The 19491-nt window shown below is 40.6% G+C and overlaps 1 protein-coding gene across 1 annotated transcript; it reads left to right on the forward strand.

Moving 5' to 3' along the window:
* Positions 1–711: 711 nt before the first annotated feature.
* Positions 712–18494, forward strand: AKAP12 (A-kinase anchoring protein 12). The gene is made up of 4 exons (XM_026083949.1): positions 712–773; positions 8505–12358; positions 13122–15137; positions 15795–18494. Exons 1-4 carry the CDS (start codon positions 749–751, stop codon positions 15801–15803), a joined length of 5904 nt encoding a protein of 1967 aa, XP_025939734.1. The 5' UTR covers positions 712–748; the 3' UTR covers positions 15804–18494.
* Positions 18495–19491: the final 997 nt, after the last annotated feature.

Consider the following 19491-nt stretch of genomic DNA (forward strand, 5'->3'; position numbering starts at 1 on the left):
AGAGATTTCCAATTAAAAAAATGTTATGGCTATTAGTAGGCAAAGGAGCAAGTGATCCATTATGGGGAAACAAAAGTGTTCAATATGTTTTTTGTTTATGAGGTTTTACTATAGTAAAGAGTAAACTACCTATGGCTTTTAAATAGCATCTATTGAAATATCAATTTGGTCTGATTATTCTGTGTCAAACTGCTTGAAAAAGATGTTCCAAAAGTTTGAAATAAAGTGGTCTGTTGTTTAGAAAGTGGTTATATCTTCCTGCAAAGCTGACGTTTCCTCTCTTTTAAAAAAAGACGTACTTGAAGTGCAAGTTGGAAGGCGAATACTTTAAAGTAGAATTAGTGTAATTTCCAGAGAGAAATGATGGAAAGAGAATGGGAATGGTTACATTGTATTTCTGCAGCCTGCAAACGGTCCCGGCGCCTCGGCATGAGGTCTGCTAGCCGGCAGTTGGTGCTGGCGAGGCGAGTCGAGGGGAGGGATTCCCTCGTTAAAGAGCATCACGTGCACCCTGAAGTTGCTTTTTGCTCCCTGAGTTGTGCAGCAAGCAGCTGCGGAGGGACTGGTCCAGCCCGAGCGGCTGCTGAAGCCCGGCTTCAGCGCGTAGGGACGGGCGGCGCGCCCCGGCATCGCGGCGGCTCTTCGGCTCTTGGCTCGCTCTCGTCGCCGAGGCTGCTCAAGACAGCACTAAATATACGGAGCCTCACACTGTGAGAAGGAAGTTTCTTATTATTAGTGTAATTTAAAAATGCTGGGGACCATAACCATCATGGGTAAGGAAGCGTGGCATTGCTCAAACGTGAGCATACGCATTTTTGCACTCCGCTGATGAGCGCCTGCTTTTGTGTGTGGCATCTGGGGACTTTATGCTGCAGCCGTTTTATTACTTAGCCGGGCAGTGGGGAGGCGAGGGTGTGGTGAGCTGGGCTGTGCGTGCTGGAATGCGCCTTTCACTCTCCAAAGTATTGTTTCACTTATTACAGGTTTCCTGCTAGTGTGCTTGGAGTTAAAAGGTCCGTCTTAAATACTCTATCAAAGTCCAAACCGTAGGTTGTTGAGATTTTGAAATTTCTTGCCACTTCTACTTGGACGTTTGACGTGGTACTTGCGATACAAGGATACAAGGTTTATAAATTTGAAGAAGATGCTAATTGTACTTTTTTTTTTTTTTTTGGAAGTACCAGAATATAGCTTAGTAGCTGGAAAAAAAAAGCAACAATAGTAGCCACATTGATTATGCTATTGTATGTTAATCAAAAGATGATTCAATACAATATCTTTCAAACTAAACTTAAGTGAAATTGAAAGAGAAGTAGAAGTGGGCATCATTTAGAAGTTGCAGAAGTATTTGCATAAAAGAAATGAAGCTGTTACTCTAAAACTGTTTTAATTATAATGAAGCAAAACATTCGTGTATGTGTGTGTGTCTCAGGAGGATCCCAGCCTGTAATGTCAAAAACTTGATGCTATATCTGTTGAACTCTCTACATTTTATTTAAGAAAGTGGTGGATGAGCCACTGAAGTATTAGAGCTGGCACCCTAAACTAGTTGGGATTTCTGGAAAGATAATAATATTGAGAGGAGCTGAGAATTAAAAAAAAAAAAAATCTTGCACTGCTGTTTTTGCATAGAGATGTGTCTTTTGTGTAAGATAAGGTGGCAGTACAAAATTAAAAAAATATACATTACGTTTCCTAAAGATAATTATTTTTCATCATGGAATTTCCCTTGAATTGATGTGTGTCTTTAGAAAGCTGCTAATTCTTTTTTATTTCACTATATTAATAATTATTTATTTGCTCTTTTTTATAATTTACTGGAGCTAGTGAATATATTCCACAAATACAGGGTTTATTCCTGCAAAATACTTTATTGTTACAATACACATCAACAACAAAGCCTGTGGAAGTCCAGCTCTGTTAGGAGCTGACCCTGGGGAAGACTGTACGTGATTTGAATCAGTTAGTAGGGGAGGAGATATCCTACTGCTGTTTACAATAGGGTTTTGATTAAACTTGATGTTTAATGAGCTTATCACATGCTGAGTCTTTTTTCTCAAAGGTTCTCTATTTTTTAATTTCCTTTTATTGTTGGTAATTAAAGGTTAATCTGCTTTTCTAAAGAAATTTTTTTATAGGGTTGCACAGGTTGATAGTTTGAGGGTTTTCTTATTTAATAATTCTTCTAGAATTGAATTTTCAGTGTAGCACAATTGCTTCTATACTACATTTTGCAAGAACTGCATCTGGCTCATAGTACAAGTTATCATTTCTTTGAAGGGACACAGCACATGTCTTTATTGATGTGCAGAAGTACATTAAGCTATCGTTTGTCTAATTAGTGTAGATGCAGCTAAATTTTCTTTGTAGTGAGTTTGTCTGTGATGTTAATATGTTATTCTTCATGCAGATGTTTTGACAAAGAAAATTTTCAATCTGTTGCTCGTTGTGCATTTTAATTAATCATTCTCAAAAATGTCCTAACAATTCCTGAGCTATACTGCTGTATCTCTTCCTTGTTTATAGTGGAGCAGATATTTTTCCCAAATACCAGAGTACTACTGTTACATCTTTCTTATACTTTGTCAATACATTTTATTTTAAAAAGCAAAACAAAGTCCCTGAACATGAGACACGGGCAGTATGGAAAACCATGAAATTTCATAAATATTTGTAGCATGCCGTTTTGGTTGACAAGCAGAACAGCTGGGCTGGTTTAAGAACAGTTTATTATTGTGAGTTCATTTAATGAAGTATCTTTAAATACAGTAACTGCATATCCAAGCCATGGTTAATGACCCTTACGTTAAAAAAAAAAAAAAAAAATTCTGAAGAAACTTGAATGCTGTTTTTTGAACTGAAGCGCTGGCTTTGTGAAACACTGAACTGAAAGAAGTAGTATTTCTAAAAACTTGTATTAATAAAATATGTAACTTTCCATGCTGGAATTTGGTACGTTGCTGTCTAGGTTGAAGCAGACAAAAAAAGCATAAACTTCTAAAAATAAGGTGTTTATGAGGGAACGTTAGAGTATCACATCAGAAATGATTCTGCTTTTTTTTTTTTTACACGTTATTTTCATTTGAGGTTATATACAGCGTCCTCTTCTGGGGATATTGCTTTTGCTTTTTCAAGGAGTTTCAAACACATGAAAAATTACAGATGTTTTGCAACTTCTTCCTTTTTTCCCTTTTTAAAAACAGATGCAGAAGTATGTAAAATTTTAATACTTAACTGTTCAGTTGCCAACCAAGTACCAGAGAACTAAAGACTGAACTTGCTGGTATTTGTTTTTTAAAGCTCTGGAAAAAGAGCGTGATTAGAAAGGTCATGAATTGCATGTATGCATTGTGAAATTTAGTGTGTAAAATCTCTGTAAATCCTCCCTTATTATTTAAGCATTCTTAAAGAAACCCCTCCCCACAATAAGCACAGCAAGTCAGTCCTTAGAAATAATGGAGTGAACAGAACGATGAAGGAAGTAGTACGTGCTTTCCATGAAAGACATATTTGTACACTGAGGTGGAAATGTAAATATAATCAATAGTAGAGATGGGAAACAAGAACTGGTGAAATATTGTCAAGAAGCAACAGTGCTGCAGCCTTTAGCATATTCAAGCATCTAATTAAAAAAAAAAAAGTTTGTTAAAAGGGTAACACCTGGACATATTTCTGCTTTATGTTTGTTACTACAAGGTGTATTGTTTGATAGGGGTTTTGTTTGTTTTACTAAAAGCAACCTCCTGAAATTTAAAGTCAGAAGGATCAGAATTTGTGGTATAATAGCCAATTCTTACACTCTACAATGGAAAGCTAAATGCACAGCTTACACTTTTATTTGCTAAAATATTCGGATTCACTAAATCCCAACTAGCTACTTCATTTTAAATAAATCTATTTAGGAGAGAGATGTCATGGATGTTGTCATTTAAAATGTGTTTTGTTTTGTTTTTTATTTACTGCTTCTCTGATTTTGTGTGTTTATGGCCCTTCTTCTCTTTGTATGTTTCCATAATAATTAGAGGAATTGTGCAGTAAAGGAAAATGCATTTAACTAATAAAACCTTGGTATTAAATTGTCACCATCATGGGCACTTAGTTCAAATCCAATTATAAATTGCATTCTTGTGTTTCACTGCCATGTGAGTTTTAGAGCAGTAGGTGTTCTTTGCAAGTCATATTTTGGCAAATCTAGCTGCAATGGAGGCGAATGATTCTAAAATACCCTTCAGCTTCATGGCTATTTCCTATTTCACTTACACTCATGGAAACCTACTGAGAGTATTCTATATGTGACTAAAAGCACGATTTGGCCCTAAATATTTAAACATTGAATAAATGAAAACAAAATAAAAAAACCCCTCTGGAGTCTTTCAGTGGTCAGTAGAGTTTGAAACATGGGGAACAGGGTGTGTGTGACATACATCTGATAGATTTAGAATGTAGGGAATTTATGAAAAAAATCCAGCACAGTACTGCAAATCCTTGGGGGGGAAAAGTCAACCAGCTCCAGATGTTGACATGGTTGACTGCAAGCACATGAAGTGCTGTGGATTTAACTCTTGCAGTCAGAGTTCTTTTTTCCTTCTTGCGACTACCAGAGGAGGAACACATTTTCACTTCTAGAGACAGATGAATTGGTGGTGGCAGTTAAGTTACATCGCTGAAAGTGTCAATCAGGTTATTAAAAGAGAAGTGTTAATAATTAATTTCATTTTAATGAGATGTGATAGGAATTCAGCCAGTTTGAAAATACTGATGTTCCAACATCTGATCAGTACCTGCATGCATCTGATAAAATGGAAATAAATTCTTACCCATTGACTAAGCTACCTGCAAAACTGAAGTCAGGCACTTCTGATTCCTTAAGGCCTTCAGCATCACATGTTTCTTTCAGAATAAAATGGAATGTTTGCAGTTATTAAAGCACAAACTGCACCTTGATTCAATTAAAAAGACTTGAAAGTTACCTGGTACACAAACAGTTAAAATTGAATTTCAGCTTTAGTTCTTAGCCACAGTGGATTTAAATAACAAAGTGGATCGATTTTATGATATAACCTATGATTTTATCATTGCCTCTGGATATATCTTTATTGTATTTTTTGCCTTGACTAGCCCATAGTGGGTGAAGTGCAGCCCTACCCAGGGCAGACCTAAGAAATTGTTTTTCTCACAGTGTTTCACTAAACAGTTTTCTGGGAGGTATTTTGAAAGGATCTCCTGTGTTTCTTAAAGATGCTTTTAAGTTCTGTAAATTCATTCACAGAGTGCTAGCTGTCTTGCCAGAAGATCTGTGGTAGTGACATGCTGCAATACTCTGAACAATACCTTGTGTAAATAATTCTCAAAGCTTTCTAAGTGGAGTTACTCATTGTTTGCTTTGCATTCAAAACCGTCTGCACTAACAATGGTTGGGCACCAAGAATGTCATTAATAAAAATGTCATTAAAGAATTCAACTGCTAAGTATAAAGTTCAGTGTGTACAGTTGACTTCTCAGGTCCTCTGTTTCTTTTGTGCCCACTAAGTATAAAAATGCTGATTGGGGGTATTTCTTGCAAAAGCATGACTTTGATACATATCATATTGCAGGCCTGTCACAAAACAGTGGTAGACTCTTGCCAGCTGGCAGCATACACAGAAAATTTCTTGAATGGCATCTCTGTCTTCAAATGCTGTGGAGGGGCATCAGAAATGGATTGGGGTTAAAATGCCAATAGAGTAATTTTAAGTGTGACAGAAAGAAGTAGACAAAGTAGAGGCTGGGAACAACAGTAGCATGTCACTTACTAGCTGACATCCAAGCTTTAAGTTTCCTTGGGCCTGAAATACCTTGTGGCCAGATTAATGCTTTTTGTTGTGGAGTGATAGGGGCAGTGGCTGGACTTAGCCTGCAGACACACCCACTGCGTGTGCTATGAGGGAGTGACGGAGGTGAGAAGTGTGTAGCACAGTTGTGGCTTTCCATCCAAATGTCAGACTGGTATTAAAATATGTGCTCAGTCAATACATTTTTTTGTTACAGACCTTCCTTTTTGCAATTTATTTAATGAAGTGTTGCAAGGTAGCACGATTGTTTGACTCACAAGGAAGATCTAATTACTGTATACCTGATTCTACAGGTTTTGAACGCTTTTTACTGAGCCTGTAAATTTCTGTGTTCCCTTTCTTAATTTTATGATCCCAGTAGTTATCTTAATAAATACCTATACCTGAAGCTTTTRTAATGATACAATTCTTTTTACTTTCAAAGCATTTTACAGATATTGAGTCTGTCTTAGAATGTTATAGAATACGTCAGTTTATAAATATAATGAGCAAAAATCCTTTGAATGGTTATCATGAACGTGAAGAGATGCCTTTATAAACTAGTCCTATGCCTTACCTCTTGCTTTGAAAATGGAAGTACCTTACTAGTTCACATTCTGTTCCAGTCCTCCCTTACAGTAGACATGCTTACCTGTAAATCCGTGAAACTTCTCTTAAACACTTAGTTTGTGTTCTAGGAATTAAAAAATAAACTTCCTGTATTTTTTGAAAGTGTGCATGAGGTATATTACCAATGGAGTAATATTCCTGGATTCTTTAGAAAGATTTCTCTCTTCTTCTGCTGCTCCCTCACAAATTACTCATTTGAACATCTGTCATTGTTTTAAAATGTTCAAGGAGTTTAGGATGGTTGTCAGAGGCCCAACTCCTAAGTGAATTAGTAGTTAACAGTTAAAGTAATTTTAAACTATGAGATAAAGAGAAAAATAAAAAGCTTTGCTTATGTCAGTTGAGAAACAACAGTCAGTAGGCTGCTGATTGGGACTATAAACAGCATTGGCCCTCTACATCGCTATTAGAAGATAGCGTATTTGTAGATTTAGTTTTGCTTCTTCTTGATGGGCGTTGCAGTCATAGGTGGAGTGCGCTGTCCGAGCACTGGCAAAGATGCAGCCCTTCCCAAAGGGGATGTGCGTAGGCAGAACCAGAGCAGCCATGGGCTGGGAGGACCTCCAGAGGCCAGCTGGCCTAAGCTTCAGACTTAGATCCAGCTCCAGAGTGGGATCAAATGAAAACTAAAATCTAAATCACTTCTGAAAGCTGTCTCCTACATGCCCCCAGGCGTCAAAGTAGCACTTGTACAACTTAAAGAAAGGAGCAGTGCTTTCTCCCAAGATGTTGCTGCTTAACATGGGCCTTTTTCATTTGCGCCTCCCTCATGTTCCAGCATGTCCTGTGAGGCAGAGTCTTTCAGTGTCTCGAATGAACTGCAGATGTAATCTTTATATGCTGTTTTGTCGCTTGCCAGATATGTTCATCACACTATTATTATATAATTCAGATTATAAGCCACAGGAATTTTATCTTCTGATCTTTTACAGGACATCCTAGTTCTTCCCCATCTTTTTGCCTCCAGAGATTCATTTAAAACTATTGAATGAAAATTTAGGCCTACTATAACTTTACAGGTTTTTTAATAATACTTACATACTTAATACTTACTTATTTGGGGTATGGGGAGCTTGCAATTTTGTGCTGTAAACTGGTTGCATGCTGGCTCCTTAGCTGATGCATTTCAGCAGGGTGTTACTTTATATGCCAGCCTGTGAACTTAGGCAGTTCATGGCTAGGAGTGGTAATACTTAAGTTGTCTCAGCAAGACTGTCAGGGTGGCTGCCAGTGTCCTGAGGAAGAACTCAAACAATGCTCAAGAAAGAGATAAGGCAAAAATAGACTTGTGAGAAGTAGATTCTACCTGCTTACACATTAACAACCTCATTAATTTTAAGGGATATGGAATTGCTGTGGATGAGATTTCTGTCTGGCTGTAATGGTCATGTAATGTATGGTAGAGATCAAGATTCCTGAGTTTAAAATAAATATGGGGTGYTGTAACTGTTTTGGAGTTTTCAGGTTTTCAGAAAAATAGGAAATCTCCCATAAACTTTATCACATCTTACCATTCTTTTGGGACAGAGTTGAATAATGAGCTCTGCTTTTCTTGTCATCATTTTAGGTCAACGCATTTTTTAAATTCTCTCCTTTATTAAAAGTATTCCTCTGCATCAAAAGGATATGGAGCATCGGCTTTAGAAATAATTACATATATTGTTCTGTGAATTCTTTGATATATGATAGGATAGAAATGAACACTTTTTTTCTCATACCAAGTTTTAGTATCATCTTGTCTTACAGTCTAAAAAACCCCACCAAACCCACAACAGAGGGAAAGAAAGAATGAGAGAATATATGCTCTAAATGTGCATTTGCAAATAAGCTTTGAAAAGGTACATGGACTGAAATGAGAAAGAAGAGGAATTATAGTAAATTAGAGTAAGCTTAGACCTAGTCCTTTTAAAAATGGTAATTGTAGCACATTGAAGAGGAACACAGGCAATAGAACTTACATGGTTGGGAAGTGTTGATTAATGAAAATAAATATATGTGTACAGGTAGAAAGCAACAGGTAATTGAGAATTCAAGGAAACTATTTTTTTTTTCTTTTTTTAACAGTTGGACAAACAGAGCAGTCCAGTGCAACTTTGCAGGAAGAGGCCATAACTATGGAGACAAGTCCTTCAGACTCAAGCACCAAGGATGGTGTAGATGATGAAAAAGAGGATCCTCATATATCTAAACAATTGCTGTCTTTGGAAGAAGATGCAGAAGACCTTGAGCAAGCATCTGAGCCACAGTCTTATGATCTGGGCTTTAAAAAGGTTTTTAAATTTGTTGGATTCAGATTCACAGTTAAGAAGGAAAAGACAGGAAAGTCAGAACCAGTTCAACTGCTTACTGTAAAAAAGGAAATAGAAGGTACTGAAGGAGCTGGTGATCAAAGTGAAGTCAGCCCAGAGGAAATACCAGTGCCTGAGGATGCCCTCTCTGCAGAAGACACCACCAAAGACACAACGAAGAATGAAAACCCAGAAGATGAATCTCCTAAAACACCAGAAGCAAAGGAGCTGTGTTCTCAGTCAGCTGCCTTAGCTACTGATACTGCATCACCATTACGAAAATTTTTTTCTCAGGGATGGACTGGATTTAGGAAAAAAAAGAGTTTTAGGAAGCCTAAAGAAGATGAACTACCGACTTCTAAGAAAGAAGAGGACCAAGAAAAAGAGGAGGCAATGTTAACAGCTGAAGCCGCTGAAAAGGAAGAGAAATCTGAGGACAAGAGTCAAGATCAAGAGAAGAATGTGACAGCAGTAACTGTTGAAACACATGAGAAAGAGCAAACTGAAGATGAAAAGCAGGAACTGAAAAAGACTCTGGCAACCGTAACAGTTGAAGCAAGTAAGAAAGAAGAGCTAACCAAGCATGACATGCRGGGACGCAATGAGGTTATAGGAGCAGCAGTTGTTAAAGAGAGTGTGAAGGAAGAAAAAGCTGAAGATGAAGAAAAGAAGTTAGTGGAAAGCTCAGAAGATCTTGGTAAAAAGGAAGAAAAAAATGAAGGAGAAAAAGGAAATGAGGTGACAGASATGACATGTACCACTGACCCTGGTTTTAGTGGTATCACTGAGAGTGCAAATGGAGAATTGAAAACATCTTCAGAAGTTTTATCTGTAGAAGAAAAACTGGAATCAACAGAGAAGTGTGAAATAGGTGACACAACTGAAATGTCCTCTGGAGAGAAACTTGAAGCAGGATCTTTATTGCCGATTGAAAGTTCTGGTGAAGAGTTAAAAAAATCTGAAAGAAGAACAGGAAATAAACCTGAATGCTTAGCTGCACTGGAGGAAGAAACATTTGATGAAAAAACACAGAAACCAGAATCAATAATTTCACCTGCAACAGAAGACCTCATTGGAAAGTTAGAGACACCAGGAGAAGCTCATGACACAACCATGGAGAAGAAAGCAAGTAAAGCGCACAAGACAAAACTGACTCTGGCTGCTCCTGGAATTAAGTCCTTTTCCACTTCTGAACATTCATTTGACACAGAGGATGACCAACAGTCAGCCAAACCCACTGATGAAAGTCTACAGGGTCAAACTGGCATAGTTATGATTGATAATATCAAACCAACTGAAATAACCACAGAAATAACTTCTGATGAGGCAGTTGGAAGGAGGCCTCCAGAAGGTATCACAAGTGAAGCTGAACTTCTGTCTTCTCAAGAAAAAAATAAACTACAGGGCAGCCCTTTAAAGAAACTCTTTACAGGTACTGGATTAAAAAAACTGTCTGGAAAGAAGCATAAAGGCAGGAGAGAGGACTCTAAGTTAGGGGAACAGGGAGAACAAATTCAGCATTTATCAGATTCTCCAGATAGCCCAGAAGAACAAAAGGTAGAGAGTTCTGCTTCTTCTCCTGAGGAGTTAAGTGAGATTCCTTCTTTGGAAAAATCTGGAGATGGGATGCAGGTCACTGAAAATGAAGATGCTGCAATTTCAGATATTGAGAGAAAAAGAGAAAGTGTTACACCCTGGGCATCATTTAAAAAGATGGTGATTCCCAAGAAACGTGTCAGAAGACCTTCTGAAAGTGATAAAGAAGAAGAAATTGATAAGACAAAGAGTGCTGCAGTGTCTACAACTGAAAATGCAGCTGATGAAAATCAGGGAGAATTAAAAGAAAATGGGATGGACCAGAAACAAGAAAAAGTCACTGAAGAGCCCAAAAGAAAGGTTGACACCTCTGTGTCTTGGGAAGCTTTTATATGTGTGGGTTCTTCAAAGAAAAGAGCCAGGAAATCATCATCATCTGATGAAGAAGCTGAACATAAGCTTGGTCAAGAAGGCCAAAGAATAGAAGAATCTGGACAGAGCAAAGAAACAGCAACGGATACAGTTCTTACTAGCTCTCAGGAGAGTGATCAAGGACAAGGGAATTCCTCCCCTGAACAAGCTGGAAGCCCATCTGAAGGTGAAGGTATTTCAACATGGGAATCATTTAAAAGGTTAGTTACTCCAAGAAGGAAATCCAAAACCAGAATGGAAGAGAGAACCGAAGACTCTGTCATGGGATCTAGCCTGGAGCACTCAACATCAGATGGCGAGCCTGGAAAAGATGAATCGTGGGTTCCTTTTAGAAAACTGATGCCTGGCCGTAGGAAGAAAAAGTCAGATGGGAAACCAGAACCAACGCTTCTTAAACAAGCAAGAGAAGACATGGCAGAAACAACTGAAGAAGATTTTGATGTTCCAGCTGTTGTTCCTTTATCTGAATATGAAGCAGCAGAGCAAGAGAAAATTGAAGCCCAACAAGCAAAAGATGCTGAAGCGATAAGAGAACAAACCTCGGAGAAAGAAAGAGTGGAAAAACTAGAAGAGACCTTAAGAACTGAGCAAGCTAATGAAGGGCTTGTACATGCAGTTAGTGTTACTGTTGTGGAAGGAGAAAGGGCAGTTACCAGTACTGAAGAAAGATCACCATCTTGGATATCTGCTGCTGTGACGGAGTGCATTGAGCAGGCAAAAGAAGAGGAAGAGAAAGAAACTAAGGAAACATTTGAATCAGAAGCTGTTGTAGAAGAAGTCGTGGTGGTTGCTGCTAAGACTGTGCCAGAGATGAGAAAGGATACAAGTGATGACACCACAGCAAGTGAGCAAGAGCTAACCTCGGAAGCAGCGACAGCTCTGGAGGAGACAACAGAAGCTTACTGTGCCGAAGAAACAATGGAAGTATCCTTTGCTGAGGAGACAACTGAGATGGTTTCTGCTGTTTCACGGTTGTCAGAAACCCCTGATACTACAGAAGAAGTTACACCTGTACAGGAAGTAGAGGCTACTGAGCAAAACTTGAGAGAATTAGAGAGACAGACACAAGAAGTTCTTCAGGAAGTTGCTGAAAGAGTAAGGTCATCGGATGTAGCAGAGCTGGTTAGTGAAAGAACCATGACAGCAACTGTAATTGAGACAGTGCAAGAAATTGAGTCAGAATTGAAAGACAATGCTAAAGATGTGAAAGTGGTAGGTCACGGAACTCTTTTGCTTGAACAGTCCTTGAAAACAGGAGGACACAAGGAGGATGACATCCAAGACCTGGGAAGTGCAAGGAGCATTCAGGGCAAAAATGGAAGTGAAGGAGGAGTTCTACACGAAGGTTCGGAGAGAAGTGAAGTACCTGCTGCAATGAAAGAGAACACAGAAGGACTTAAAAATGTAGATATATTGAGAGATGAAAGCCAGTGGCAGACGCATGAAGAAGCAGTTGTAGAAGACCATGAGGAAGCACCTGAATTGCAAAGGACAACAGAGAAACCTTCATCAAAAGATAAAGACTTTCACAGCAGCAAAATGGTCACTTCCAAGGAAGAACCCATACTAAAGCAGGATTCTTCAGAACAAGACAAACTGCCCTTAACAGAGCTGGCAGGAAATGAGATGAGAGATGAACATATTCCAGAAGTGGAGACTGCAGTAAGTATTACGTATAACGCAAAGGTTGATCTGTCTCAGAAAAATTCAGCAAGTGTTAGACATCATAGCTAATCCAGAAGCAGGCAAAATCGTTGTCAAGGACCTTCCTTTTACAGAATGATGGAACTGAAGTTTCTTTCAGTGAGACAGATTGAAAAATTTCCAGAAGCAGCTAGCACTGAGGCTTCTGTGCAGAGTGAGATGGCTGCAGTTCCTACAGTAAGAGGTGGGAGATGGCGTGCTTGAATCTGAAGGTGCAGAAACAATCACCATTAAGGCTTCTGCACTGAGTAATGTTATTGAAGATATTATAGGAAACAATATGACACATATACATTATACCATACATATCAGATGGAATTTTTAGTCCCGGGCAGACATGCAATTGTGGCTGATGTACCTCTGCAAAGGTAAGAAATGGCACCCCTACCTGTGGCTTTGAAGGTGCAGGAGTGATGGTGGCTGATATGCTCCTACCCTCTTCCCTGCCTTCCCACCATCATACTGGCTTAGTCTTTGGTTTACGTGGTGTCAGCTGTACATCCTTTTAGGCTGTCCTTCATTTCCTGAGCTGTGTGTCCTGTGAAACTACGCACCAATGTGCTGGGATCTTGATGATCTGCTAATCTCAGTGTCACCAACACATGCCATTCTTATAACCCTCACCTTCCAGGTCATTTCTTCTGGTGCTTTTGCATGCAGAATATTCCCAATCACTCTCCGCTCATACCTTTCTTCACATTTCTGTTCCCATTCTCCTCAGGTGCAAAACATGGATGCAGGCGACACCTCTGCCTTGGGGCCTGCAGGCACTGCAGGCACTGCAACTGAAGTGCCTGTGCAGCTTGAAGGTGAGCATGACACCCCCTCCGAGGGACCGGAGCACACAGAAGCAGTTGTCGTTGCGGTCCCTGGCACGCCAGAGGGAGAAGCAGCAACTCCTGCCTTGGACTCAGCAGGCCAGGCTTGGGCTGAYGGAGTTCCTGGCGAGGCACCTCCCCAGGGAGAGGAAGGCGAGTCTGGGCTCCCTGCCCTAAAAAGCACCAAAGTCCCCGCTGCCGAGCTCCCCGTGCAGAAGGGGATACAAGTCTCTGCCTTCACTCCAGAAGCAACTGGCTCAGAAGCAGCTGCAGCGTCTGGGCAGAGTGTGAGCGAGGGGGCTTGTGTGCAGATCCCTGCAGAAGCCTCTGGGCCCATCTTGGAGCCCAAATGCCAAGAAAGAACCACCAGAGAAGTGCTCTCCCAGAGTGATGAGACGGAAGGCGGCCCACTACAAGATGCCATACTCAAAACTGCAGCCCTCTCCCAGAGTGAAAACACTGAGGAGAACAAAATGGACGACGCCATCCTCAGCATGGACTCCCCAGGCCCTGTCACTGCAGCCCCCACGCAGCTTGAAGGAGAAAACCTATCTGCCTTAGCATCCACCGGCATGGATACCACGGACAATGGGAGCAGCGTCCTCCCTGGCAGCAGCCCAAAGAAATGCGAAACACAAAGCAGCGTAGCTGCAGAAGAGCCGGTGGAAGCAGCACAAGAACTTGTAGAAACCTCAAACTGTGAGGGCGTGCTGAGGGAAGAAACCAAAGGGGAGCGACTGGTGGAAAGAGCCCAAGGCGTAGGTGACTCTGGCACACTGGAAGCTGTGAGCGGTGATGAACGTCACTCACCTGCTGTGCAGCAAGGGGTTTTACCTGTGCCAGAGGAAGGCCCTGGCTCAGCCTTCCCTGGAGCTGAAAGCTCGGAGGCACCAAAAGTGTCCGTGCCAGCACCAGCTGCTGCCCTTGAAGAACCTGTCGCTGTCGAAACCGTGACACCCACAGACACGGCAGCCAGAACGTTAGAGCCCTTGGCAGCCAGGCGTGGGCAAAGGTCTCCGGAAGAAGTCCCAGTTGCTACTGTTGACCATTCAGGCCCTGGGACTGCAGAGCCTGACAGTGCAGAAGCACCTCAACCTCAAGCACCTCCTGCTTCTGTGAAGGCAGAGAAGAAGCAAGAGATGCCCCAGGGATTTGGACACCCTGAACAAAGTGTTGATCCTTCGAAGAAAAGTCCTTCTCTTGCCCACCCTCAGTTAGAGAAGGACACTGTTCAGTCTGTGACTCTGGAGTCCCAGAGTACAAAAATTGTATTGAATGTCATCCAGACGGCTGTTGACAAACTCACAGATACAGAAGAGGCAGCTGCATCTGAATCAAAGCAGCACACAAAGTCTGTAGGAGAAAGCCAACCAGATAGCAGAATATCTGAATTTCTGGAAACTATGCAAGGGGATCATCACCTTCCTGTCAAAGAGGAAGAAATACCAAGCAGAGAACAAGAGCTCCAGCAGTCAAGAACAGGGAAACATGCCACATTAGCAGAGTCTGCAGAAATTCATGCAAGTGTAGAACAAGCAAAAGACATGCTGTTCATTTCTCATGCGTCTGAAGAAGGAAAAAGTGAGAATTCATTAGAAATTATGATTAGCCCTCAAGATGTTTCAAGGGAAAGTCCGAGACTTCCGAAGTCAGCAGTAGGAATGGGTACTTCAGAAGATTCAACCAAAGAACCCCTTGACACACACCCACCAAAATTAAAGGAAAAAGAGGTGGGGCAGATTCTGGAAATCCCAGACCAAGATACAGGTCAGCAAACACAGGTAGAAAAGAATGATGAACAACATCACCTGTCAGTGGAAGATGTGAAAACACAGACACCGGAGGATGTTTGTAGCCATGAAGGCATGCCTTGTCAACATCCCCAAAGCCTGAACTCATTGGCTCCTGAGGCCTCAAATGTAAGCAGCATTTTTTAGTAAGCGATTTCTTTCCCTTTCCAGAGTAATTTTGAGGTGTCTACAACTCTTGTCTCTCATTTTTATTTTAAACTAGCCAAAGAGAGATTATGGCCAGCACTGCTTCCTAGTTTAACCAATAGCCCACTTTTTTTTTCTTCTTCTTCTTCTTCTCTTTACTGACTTTCTCGGCCACACAACACCTTGTTTCCTTTTCTGTACAATCACCCCTCACTTTAACGGTCTCTCCCTTCAACTTGGCCTCTGGCCTGTAGTTTAAGGATTTTTCTGGGAGGTGGAAAATACAGTTTCCAGTTTTCTTAGCTATACAAAACACATGCCATACAAGTGGGTGTGACATTTAATCTGTATACATGCTTCTCCTCTAACAAAGCTGGAAATTCAGAAGGGGGTGACTGATGCCTTCCACTGTAAATCAGGAGTGCCTCATTTCCCAAAGCTCTTCGAACTTGAGTGAAATCTGAATCAGAAAAGATGATAGGGATAGGTTCTCCTTAGGCTATTTATTATTCTTGCTTAATTAAGTTGTGTGACCCTCTTCAACTCCATTTCTGAAAACTGCTTAAGAATGATGATAAGATATTCTTGAGAGAGGAAATTGTCATTAATAAAGCTTTATTACTGTCTTCTTTCTTTCAGATGTGCTAAGCATCCCTGTGGCATTTGGAGAGATGCCAGTCCTAGAGAACAACTGACAATCCTGTGGCAGAGCCAGGAGCTTTATTCACCACCCTTTATTCTTGGATGTTAACAGCTGCTCTTTTGAAGACTTCACCTTTTTGTCATTTCTATTAAAAACAATGCCTTTAATGTTGGGTATATTCACATGTGTGTACCATGCAAAGGTCATTTGCCTTTGCCCAAAATATACCATTTAGACTGGAGATGTGCAACTAAGTGAATGGGCAGACCACTAAAAATTGTGCCACAGTTATTGCCATCCCTTCACTTAAAATGTCTCATGTCTGTCCTGTCTCCTTCAATCCCTTCATTTATACCTGAATCCCCTACCTTCTCTCTGCAGTCTCCCTTAGTGCACTCATCCTCTGTAGCTGCCTTGGTTTGATCTACCGAGAGGCCGTAAGTGCTGCTTGGCTGAGGGGGATGAAGGGAGAGGAGAGCTGAATGACGAGAACACGTGAGACTTCTGGCTGACTAGTGCATGTTTCTTTATCGAACAGCAGGAACTGGAACACGCACAGGTTCTCGAGCAAGATGCTCAAGATTGCTGCCTCTCAATCCCATTCAGGTAAAAGAAYTGCCCTACAGGCTCTCTCCATCCTTTGATTGTATTTGTGCAGGCCTGATTTAGTCAGAAGCGACTTCTACAGGGTAGCCTGAGAGGAAACTGAGAATACCCTTTTTCTGTTGTTCCAGACTTCAGGTTTCCAGAACTGGACTGTAATGTGTTGAATATTTATATGTATGTCTTAAACCCAGTTCTGATTTTAATGTAGAGGTATGATATTTCTGTACCATTTAGACATGCCGTTAAAGGAATTTTGTAGTGTAGCCTGGAGATGAAATGGATACCATTGGAGAGGAAACTGATAACATGTACTTTCCTATTTATTGTTCCAGGTTTTCCCCTCGTAAAACCCCTCCAAAACTTGGCTGTCATGCTTTGAATATTTATATGTATATCCTAAACTCAATTCTGATTTTAATGTAGACTGTGATCTGTTGAAAGACAAAAGGAGAGCCCTAACTTGTGGCAGATCCACCAACTACCCATACCAAAATCATTTCAACTTGCAGTCTTCCCAGGTTTCTGAGAACCCTCCAGACTCATTATTCCTCCTGCTTTCTTGCTTATTTAGCAACCCCATCTGTATCACAGCCCTCAAATCACACCCCTCTCATCCAAGAGTCAGCTCATTTCTGGTCACTTCCTCATCCAACCCCAAAGCCTTCATCCCACCGACACCCTCTACCAAACTTTCTTTAAACAAGCTTCCTCCCTTCCCAACCCATGCCTGAACTGCTTTCCCACCACGGCATTTCCTGAAATCCTCCCTACTCATAGCAATTCCCTGTCTTCACTGCAGGAGGAGCAGGAAGGAGGTTAAGGGCTTGATGATGAATTGTGCCTGGGACTGCAAAGGGCTTTGGGGTGCTGAAAACTTAAAACTCTTAATGCAAGGTGGATGTAAGGTGGGTTGGATTGAGAACAGCTGTAGAACAGAATGAGCTGGGGGATTTAAAGGTAGGCAGAAGGCCCAAGACTGACAGTCCTGGGATGGCCGCCCCCAGCAAGAGTCAATCTTCTCTTTTCTTGTTTACATTAAAATCAGACAAAGGGGGTACAAGTCACTACTTTCCGCTCTGATTTCTAAAGTGAAGGTTACAGATCGCACTTTGTGAAACTGATGCCCATCAAGTTGAACAATAGTTTCACTATCCTACCTGTATAGTAATTTATTTTAAAATCAACTTGTAGTGTACAAACGCTCTTGTTATGGTAGGTGCTTGCCTCTCCTCAAGGCTGCACATATAGCAAGCAATGTGACTGATTGCACTGGTGTGATTGCACCATCTGGTGCTGTCCTGTGTGGAAGCATCAAAAGATTTTTCCTTACCTCAGAGCAAATGATATAAATATTTAAAGCTGAACAACATGGTTTCAAACAATCCAGTCCATCTTTGTCCATCGTTAGCGGCAGCTTTCCCCCTTAGCTTTGGGCAATTCTAACAACCTCTGTTGGTTTCCACAGGTTAAATTGGCTTGCAAATTAATCGTGCTCTTAATAACACCTCACAAGTGCGAACTTGGCTGAACTTGTACAAATTGTATTCCTATGTACGTTAAGCCATATTGCAATAACTGCAGCAGGTAAAATGAAATAACAATAGCATGACCTGTGTAATCCCTATTCTTATGTTTGTAGTTCCAAAGCTGTTAATAATATGTAAAGTTAATTCTTGTCTGAACCTCATTTAAATAAAGCTAGCTTTATCACAAGGTAAATTGTCTGTTGGTAGTAATTGGACAGGCAAGTGCTTAAACTTGCTTGTGATCTCCATTAATCCAGAGCCTAGGTAAGCAATGCAACAAACATAACTATAAAACCAATATCAATGCTGCTTCTTGTAACTGACAGCTGAAAAAATACTGCACCTGAAACCATGCTAATGGTGCAAGGAGCATGTCTCCTCATAAAGATACTACTTTGTTCCAGTGTATTGCTTTGGCCTCTGAGACTCTCATTTGAGACTGTGACTTCTGGCTTGTGCTTAAAAGCTTGAAGCTTTCTCTAATTCAGTGTATTGGGTTACCAAATTTGATTTTGTGTTTTTAAGGTAGATTTTCATTGATTAAATAAAATACAACTACAAGTTTGTTTTAATGTGTGTATGTGCTTTTTTCTTTTTAGCTTCACCTTGCTTAGTGCAAATTATTTTCTGATGGTTGCTTAATCTTCAGACCAGAGTTAGATTTGCTCTTGACAATTCATGTGTTGTTGATTGACATTCAGCTTTTGATGTGACTTAAAGGAAATAATTACAGAATTAATCTGCAACTTGGGTGTATGATTCTATAAAATATGTATGTACTAGTAAGACACTTTAGTAAATTCTGAAGAAAAAAATTACAATTAAGTTCAAGATGGGTAACTGTTTGGTGAGCCAGAATGAAAAATCAGTACATCATATCCCTTGTTAGTGTAATTGAAGCAAAGATATAAACGCCAACATGAAGTTTCACAGAAAAATTGGTGTCTAAAAGTGGATTAAGGTCCTCAGGCCTCAAACTGAGATCTTCTAGACTTCCATCCCTTCTGTATAGCTGTGCTTTACCCTTCGTGGCACCTGACATAGGTGCTTGTGATTTATGTTCACAAAACTTGGCCTTTAGAGATGACATTTTTCTAGCCATCCGTGTTTATGGCTAAGGGTGTTTAGCAGCATTTGTATCTGAAAAGACTTAAATAGGTTCACAGCTGAACTCATTCTGTAAAAGCTATACATTTGCCTTCCTACCTCAGCTGCTAAATCCAGTACCTGCAAATACTTATCTTCATTGGTCACAGCAAATGATGGTGCAACCATCACTTTAAAGACAGTGATGGAGGGGGAGATGCCTGTCCCTCCTCTCCCTATCTTACTGCATTAGTGGGCTCAGGCTGAGGGCAGCTGATCTCACTGCCCAACTAGACAAGAGCAACTACTATAGATCAGACCAGCACTTCCCACCAGATCTTGTGTTTATGGCACTCAACTGCAGTCCTCTGCCAGTCCTTCTGCAAGGTTTATGCATTTATGCTATCCTGTTACTGGTTAATATAAAGTTCCTTAAACGGGCATCAAAGTGGGGATTGGAGACCAGGCCTCTTCC

The sequence above is a fragment of the Apteryx rowi genome, unplaced genomic scaffold, assembly GCF_003343035.1.
Source record: "Apteryx rowi isolate R43461 unplaced genomic scaffold, aptRow1 scaffold_118, whole genome shotgun sequence".
Classification (NCBI taxonomy): Eukaryota; Metazoa; Chordata; class Aves; order Apterygiformes; family Apterygidae; genus Apteryx; species Apteryx rowi.